The sequence below is a fragment of the Chrysochloris asiatica genome, unplaced genomic scaffold (genome assembly GCF_000296735.1).
Source record: "Chrysochloris asiatica unplaced genomic scaffold, ChrAsi1.0 scaffold00061, whole genome shotgun sequence".
In the NCBI taxonomy this organism is placed as follows: Eukaryota; Metazoa; Chordata; class Mammalia; order Afrosoricida; family Chrysochloridae; genus Chrysochloris; species Chrysochloris asiatica.
This window is the reverse complement of record NW_006408579.1, coordinates 16,919,511-16,927,727: the sequence shown is the minus strand read 5'-3', so window position 1 is coordinate 16,927,727 and position 8,217 is coordinate 16,919,511. Positions and strand designations below refer to the sequence as shown.

The 8,217-nt window shown below is 43.4% G+C and overlaps 1 protein-coding gene across 3 annotated transcripts in view; it reads left to right on the top strand.

Moving 5' to 3' along the window:
- Positions 1–1,519: 1,519 nt before the first annotated feature.
- Positions 1,520–8,217, top strand: part of PVRL3 (poliovirus receptor-related 3) — a 197,244-nt gene continuing 190,546 nt past the window's right edge. For all 3 annotated transcript variants that reach the window (XM_006864193.1, XM_006864192.1, XM_006864194.1), the window contains exon 1: positions 1,520–1,682. In XM_006864193.1, the coding sequence (XP_006864255.1) occupies positions 1,520–1,682 (163 nt within the window). The remainder of the gene's footprint in view (positions 1,683–8,217) is intronic.

The following is an 8,217-nucleotide window of genomic DNA, read 5'->3' as shown; positions in this document are numbered from 1 at the left end:
ACATTTGTGGCTATCTGGTGAAGATGGCAGAATCTACATAAAATGATTGTTGTCAAACCTGAGGACGGTGTCGTCCGCCTCCAATCAATAACCTCCTGGACAATCTTAACTCTACACTCCGCAAACCCCTTCCTGCAGAAACGCCGGGTGGCTCCAAGGTCAGGCCACCTGGGCTGTGCATGGTGGGCAAAAGAAGAGGGCAGGGCAGGCAGCCATCTGGATTAAGGGAGTCTCGTGTAGAACTCTTACCGGCAGATAGTTAATACTTCCCCGCAATTTGTCAATAGTTCAAAGGAAAAGCAATAAAAATTAAATTACACGTACGAACATGCAAATGAAAACCAAAGCAAAACACCACCGCATTCTAGGCGTTCTCATGGGGGAATCCTTGGCCTCCTGTTGCCAGTCGCCCGGCGCAGAAAGAACAGCGTGGAGGCGGAAGAAAATCGAGAACGAAAGCAAACCTTCCGAGGCCCCTTCTGGTCCGGCGCCGCTGGCCCTTCTACCAAGCAGCTCTCGGAAAGAAAAGAACGAGAAAAACGCCCGAGCAAACCTGCCTCCAAGGGCTGAGGGGAAGTGGGGCTGGGAAAGGAGGGATTCGAAGAGCACAGCTGTCTCTGGGAAGAAAAAGTCTCAGTTCTCCGTACCCCTGGGCAAGGAGGGAGATGACTAGTCCAGCAGGCTGCGTCCAGCTTCCCAGACAGGAACATTTAGAATGGGCGACGGAAGGGCAGCCCCGTCGTGCCTTCCCCTCCCACACCCTCCTTGTCCCGTGTCCCCGCCAGAGGGAGAGCGCCGCCCCGAAGAACAGAACGCGGAGCGTGATTGTCCCGCCGCCCTCCGCCTCCGTCTGCTCCGGGGCGGCTGTGGACCCGCGAAGGGCGGAGTGGGTGAGACCATTGGAAAAACTGGGAAGGGGGGACGAGCCAGGAACGAAGGGCGGGGTAGGCTAACCTATTCCAGATTTTTCTCTGCTTTTCAAAGCTGTGGTTTGAGAGAAACCCCGTTATCAAAGTGGATGAGAAGAGTTTTTTTTTTTTTTTTTTTAAAGAGGGGGAGGAGCATGTGTAGGAGGGCGGGGTGGGAGGAGACGCGGCTTGCACTCAGGGATCAGACGGGAGCAGGAGTAGCACTCCTTACGCCTGTTCCGAGGGTCCGCTTCCTCTCCCCCTCTCGCGCGGGGCGGGGTGGTGCGTTCCGAGTTCCCAGGAGTTCGAGGCGGGCGGGTACCGGGGGGAGGGGAGTGGCGGCGGTGGTGGCGGCGGCGGCGGCGGGCGGCTCCCGCCTCAGCCTCTGCGGCGGCGTCGGCGACGGCGGAGTCGAGGCAGCCGCAAGCGCTCGACTGAGTGTCAGTCGGAGGCGACGGCTCAAGAACTGGGAGTTGGAGACGCGCGCGCCGGACCTTCCGCCACCGCTGCCGCGCCGGGGCCGCCTCTGCTGCCTCCGCCCAGAACCTGAGGCGCCGGGGCCGGGCGAGCCGGGGGGCGGGCGGGCGTACGAGCCGGGGGGAGGGTGGGGGATGGCGCGGACCCCGGGGCCGGCTCCGCTGTGTCCCGGAGGCGGCAAAGCACAACTTTCCTCCGCTTCTCCCCCCGGGGCCGGGCTCCTGCTGCCCCCACCGACGCCACCACCGCTGCTGCTGCTGCTACTCTTCCCGCTGCTGCTCTTCTCCCGGCTCTGTGGTAGGTGAACCTCGGCGGCAGGCGCGGGCTGAGGGTCCCGGCTGTGCAGCTGGGCGGTTGTGTTCGGCAGTTGGCTGCGCGAGCGGGTGCCACGGACTTTGGCTGGAAACTTTTCGCCGCGCCCGGGGTGAGGCTGGTGAGGGCCGGGGCCGGCGAGTGCGGTGCGGGCTGCCGGCTCCTTCCCCTGCGGCCGCGCCGCTCGCATCTCTGAGAGCCGGGGTTCAGCGCTGGTGCTTTCTGCCCTGGCGCTGAGTGTGCTTCGTGCGCGGGGATCCTCCGAGTTGGCTCCGGGGACCGTTACTTCCTCGCTCATTCGCGGAGGTAGCTGAAAAGGAGGACCTTTGAGCTGGGATTAAGGTGCTGGGAACCACGTTTACCGCCTCATTTATAATTTTTTCTCTCGGTGAAACTTGAGCTCTGTGCCCAGAAACCTTTACGGATCATAGCCCGGAGGAATGAGACCTTCGGGTCCACCTCTCATTTTGTCTTCCACCCTGCAGAAGGCACCATGTTAGCCCACCCTTAACAGCATCCCCTACAGTCAGTTCTCTTCGTTCTCTGGCCCTGACCACTTCTTGATCTTTGCATTCATACCGTCGTCTTTTTTGTTTATGGGCTTTTCTCACACTGTCCATGTTGATTTCAGCAAACCTTTTTTGTCTGCAAGAATTCTATTTACACAGTGTCAAAAATACCTAACTGCATCGACTGTAACCCCCAGGTGTTCTAGTCAAAATATCCCCCCATGCCTTTCCACCTTTTCTTCTTTCTTGTTATGTTACAGTTTTCCCCTCACATTTGGAAACTAATTCATCTCTTTGTAAGTTCTCTTCCCAGGTATCTGAGACTGCATGTCATTTATTAAGGATCCTGTTTAAAAACAAAAAAAAACACACAAAAAAAACCAACAACTGCCTTTTATGCAGGATAAGTGGATGAAAATGATAATGGAAGGTGATTTGGGAAAATAAGGCCTCCAGTCTTTAGGAATTAGCGCTATGTCTTTGGGTCATATCAAAACACTGCAGGAAGTTATTTATTCTAGAGCTTTTTCACTCTGTGAGAAAGGTGGAGGAGCAAAACTTAAGATTGCTTAAAGATTGGTTTACTTAAAACGTTTTTACTGTATATAAGGCTGTATGTTGGTGTTTCATGAAATCTTATTGAAACTGAAGTTTAACCAATATTTGCTAAAAGGAGAGATGCATGCCTGTGTCTGGATATAGTGATTTAGAAGAAAGAAAATCCTGATGTGGTAGGTGTGTCAGGATAGTAGTTGGTTATGGTGGAGGCAAAGTTTTCCTAAAGAGATTGAGTGCCCCTTAAAGGTTGAGACTTTCCACTACCAATTCACCACTTTTAAAGCACTATAGTGAGAGTTTCTGATTTACGCATAGTATGATAAATGACATGTTATCTAATCTATACTGCTTTTATATCCCTACTCCCAGATGGTTGGTTCCAAGACATAATTCTCAATGCTATTGCCTCTCGAAATTGGTGTAAGATTCTAGATTTAATATATGTGCTCTTGTTTTTCCATTGAGGAGGATTGTGAATGCCCTTTACAGTTGGGTGGGAGGAAGGTTGGGTGGAAATGTTTCACAGTTTACTCCACATTTAGTTTGTTGAGGACTGAGAGAATATTATTCATACTTAAAATAAAGGCAGATCCAGTTATGTAAAACCCTACTGAAGACTGCAGCTAGGTAATATGTAGTATTGATGCAAAAAGATAAATTTGCATAATAATTTCAAAGTGGTTGTACATGTCAAGTGTGATTACTTTTTGAAGGAAGGCATTGGTTTTCATATGGAAGAAGCAAAAGAATTTTTTTTGTGTTTGTGTTTTAAATCTCTTATTTATTTGTTATTGGAGTGACTTGCTGTTTTATTTTAGCAACTTACAAACTCAATCAGTCTAGGTAAGGGACTGATTTAGTGGAGGTGTAAATTGAAGTTATAGAATCAACTCTTTTTGTAGTTGTGGAGACAGACAGTAGCTTTGTGTTACTGTGCACTGCTCATTTAAAAGCTTCCTATTTTGGCTTATAGTGTTATAACACCCTAATTTGTGAACACTTATGACAAGTTTTTTCCATCTACCCTTCTCTATTTTAGAATTCAGTCTTTGAGTAGGGCACAGTTGTTGTCACTTATGGATGCTTAGTAAGTATGGAAACAGAATTTTTTCATGTAAGCTGTTTGTTAGCTAACATCCATAGTACTACTAATAAGGTTTGGCATGTACTTAATGTTTTACTAAGTAGAGCTAGTTTTGGAGTTAAATAGATTTTTAGGTTTTAACAAGATGACTCTACCTGATGATTGTTAATCAGAATGCTGTTCTTGTTTTAGCATATACAGATATATTTTTCTTTTTTCTGCTGTTTTGACATGCTACTTACATTTAGTATGGCCTCCAGCTTCTGCAATATCATCTGTTAGCACAGATAGTTTTTATAGTATGCTAATTTGATGGCTGAAAAACTTCTTAACTACTGGTAGGTCTGATATTTGGGAAGTTATACCAAAAAAAAAAAAAGATTTACTGTTTAGTTTAGGGTGTATGTTATCTGTCTTAAGGGAACTTGGTGGTGCAGTGGTTAAGCGTTTGACTGCTAACTGATTCAAATCTGCCAGTCATTCCATGGGAGAAAGATGTGGCAATCTAGTCCCATAAATATTACTAACTCGGAAACCAGATGGGGCACCTCTGCCATACCCTATAGGGTCATCATGAGTTGGATTGATTTGACAACACTTAGTTTTATATTTGGAGAACTAAACTTTTAAAATGATTTACAAGTTGAGAAACTACCAGATTTTTGTTTGTTTCGAAGTTTCAAAAATTCCTTAGTATAAAGGTCAGGGAGGCTAAATTTGCCAGGAACAACTGACTTGATGTATTGGGTTCACTTAATTCCATGTTTCTTTATGATGACTGTCATCCATAGGGGATCAGTACTATGTCACCTTTCCTCCCTTTATTTATTTTGAGGTACAGACTATTTCCTGGGACAGGGTTGATGAAAGGGAAGATAGATTATTCAACCTTTGTAAGATCTCACTGTAATATTCTGTAGACTCTGGGATTCTATGCCTTTTCGGTATTTGGCAAGGTTTTATCTTAAGATGGGTCTTTAGAAGACATTTCAAAGAAGACTATCCAATATGATGTTTAACCTTTCTACATTTCTGGCACTTGGGAATTTAACACACAAATAAGACAGCATCCTGGCTTCAACGAGCTTTGTAAGCATTGTGTTGACCCTTAAGGAGGTAGGTGTTTATGGGATTGTTTGATGTTAATGATCGAGAGCTGCATAAGTTGCTGTGGTTTGCCCAGAGGAGGGTTTCTTAATCCTTGAGATAAAGATGTGTGGATGTGAAACATTTGTTTTTAAAGATCAACTTCTCCACATCATCTCTCTCTAGACAGCGAACGTACTGGATTTCCAAAGAGTTATTAAAAAGATAGTTTGACTCTGAAAATGAAAAATAAAAAGATTTCCACTTATTAGCTGTGAATCTCTGGAGAGTTATTTAATCTCAGTAAACAAAGTTTCTCATCCTTAGCAAAGCATATTTTCAGCTTGCTCATAGAGTTCTTATGAAGATCAAGTGAAAGAATAAGATGGACAGTGCATGGCACATAGTAAATACTCAAATGTTAACATTTATTATATTCTAAAATATAAAACAAGCCAGTCTAGTATTTATAATTCATAAATTCTGCCCTGAGTTCTGGTGTGGTGCTGTAGGTCAAGGTCGGTTTGAATCACAAGGTTGGCAGTTCAAACCCACCAGAGACACTCCATGAAAACCCTATGCAGGGTCACTATGAGTCTGAACTTACTTGATGGCACTTAACAACAACCACAAACCTGAATAATTGAGTTGTTGATGATGTTGTTATGTGCTGTGGAATCGGTTCCGACTCATAGTGAACCCTGTACAGGGTTTCTGAGGCTGTAAATTTTTACCGGAATGGAAAGCCTCATCTTTCTCCCGTGGAGCAGCTGGTAGTTTCGAACTGCTGACGCTGAGGATAGCAGCCCGATTCGTAACTACTATGCTACCAGAGCTGAGTATTCAAGTTAATTGATGTGCTGTGTTGTATTTTACATTTCTATACAAGGAAACTTCAAAAAGTTTGTAGAAAAATTTCATTGTCTTCTTAATCCGTTTTTCCATGAACTTTTTAAGTTACTCTCTTTAAGTGTATAGCCTAATCATTGCTTGTTAAATATTTGTTAACCTTACTTAGTTGTTAAATGCTGTTGAGCGGGTTCTGACTCATAGTGACCTTGTATAGGGTTTCTGAGGTTGTAAATCTTTACAATAGTAGAAAACCTTGTCTTTCTTCCGCAAGAGTGGCTAGTGAGCTCAAACTGCCAACCTTGTGGTTAGCAGAACTACAGCACTCCCGTTTTTTATTGTTGTTGTTATGTGCCGTGGAGTCGGTTCCTACTCACAGCGACCCTATACACAGTTTCTGAGGCTGTAAATCTTTATGGGAGCAGAAAGCCTCATCTTTCTCCCGCGAAACAGCTGGTAGTTTCGAACTGCTGATCTTCTGGTTTGCAGCCCGATTGGTAACCACTACGCTACCAGAGCTCCTTATGCCCAACACTGTTAATGATGTTATGTGCTGTCAAGTGGGTTCCGACTAATATCCACCCAGTATGGGGTGTCTGAAAGCTGCTGGTAGAAATGAACTGTTTTGTTTGCCTTGCAACTATCATGTTTAGAAGTCCAGGGTTTATCCTACAGTGCCACATAAATATAAAGATGGAAATTTACCAATTTTTCTGAATATTAAAATACAGTGCAATTAATTCAACTCTATAATTGTATGGAACGCAGTTGAATTTTCCTTTAATTATATAGAATGCATTTTAAGATTTGACAGTTCTCCTGGTGTGGTGCTGTAGGATCAGCACTGGATTTCAAACCACAAGGTCAGTGGTTCAAACCCACCAGCTGCACCTCAGAAACCCTATACAAGATCGCTATGAGTCGAAATTGACTTGATGACGCTTAACAACAACATAACATCACTTAGAATGTTAGCAGTTATATTGAAAATACATGGAGAGAAGGAGTTACAGTTTAGCTTCTACTTTAACAAGATCCTGATAGTAACAGGCTAGGGACTACAATATGGATCTGCATTCTAAAGTTGGAAAGGGTGCCAACTTTAAAAGAAAACATAATGGATCTTATCTTTCTTTCTTCCATTTAGCTACAGGAATTGGAAAAAGCTGGGCAATTATAAACATATTGCAGCGACATCAACAGCATCTACATCTGTATGTATACAAAACTACACCTACTTTGTGTCACTTATAAAAAGTTGTCATCAAGAATCAACTCTAACTCATAGAGACACCATGTTTGTGTCAGAGTAAAACTGTGTGTTATAAAGCTTTCAGTGTCTGATAACTTCTGAAGTAGATTGTCAGGCATTTCTTCTGAGGCACCTCCGGATGGGCTTGCATTTCCAGTTAACAGTCAAGTGTATTAATTGTTGTACTACCCAAGGACTCCGTGTCATTTATACTTTGTTAAGTGCCACTGAGTCAGTTCCAACTCTTAGTAACCTTGTATATCGTTTCCAAGGAACAGCTGGTGGGTTTGAACTGTTACCTTACGATTTGCAGTTCACTGCTGATCCCATAGCACCACACCAGGAGGCCTGGATTTATTTATGTATATAAATTTAGTGATTTGGCATCACTTTCATATGTTATTTATCTACATATTAAAGAATAAAACTTAATGAAGGATCACCTGTTGTTTGAAATTATTGAAGAGAAGTTAGCTGTGGTTTTTCTTAAGAAATAGAGATCATTGGTTTGTAATTTGCCCATTAAAAATTAGTAAATTTTTATAAATCACAATAGCATATTCTGTAGTCTATTTAAAATCATCATGAAAATTGACAGTAAAGCTCTGTATGGTTTGCAAAGAATGCAAAATTGAAATTATTAATTACTACAACAATTACTAAGGAGCTCTGGTAGTGTAGTAGTTACGAGTTGGGTTGCTAACTTTAAGGTCAGCAGTTCTAAACTACCAGTCGCTCTGTGGGAGAAAGATGAAGCTTTCTGATCCCGTAAAGATTTACAGCCTTGGAAACCCTTTACAGGGTCGCTAAGAGTTGGAACCAGCACATAATCACCAACCACAACAATTAAGATATAAATATAGGATAAGATCAATTTAACCCATAAGTCAGTAATGGAATTTTAAAGATGATTTAATTTGAGCACCACCATTAGCATATTTTATAATTGTCTCAAAGTCTTGAACCCATATCCTTTCCTCAGTTTCATAAAACTTAGATTTTTATTTTGTGAACCTTTATCAAGGTTGAGCTTAAAGATTTCTATAAATGGTTCACTTACTGTCTTGTTGTTGTTGTTAAGTGCAATCGAGCCAATTCTGACTCATAGTGACACTGTATTTGGTTTCCAAGGAGCAACTGGTGGATTTGAACCACTGACCTTGTAGTTCACTGTCCACTGCA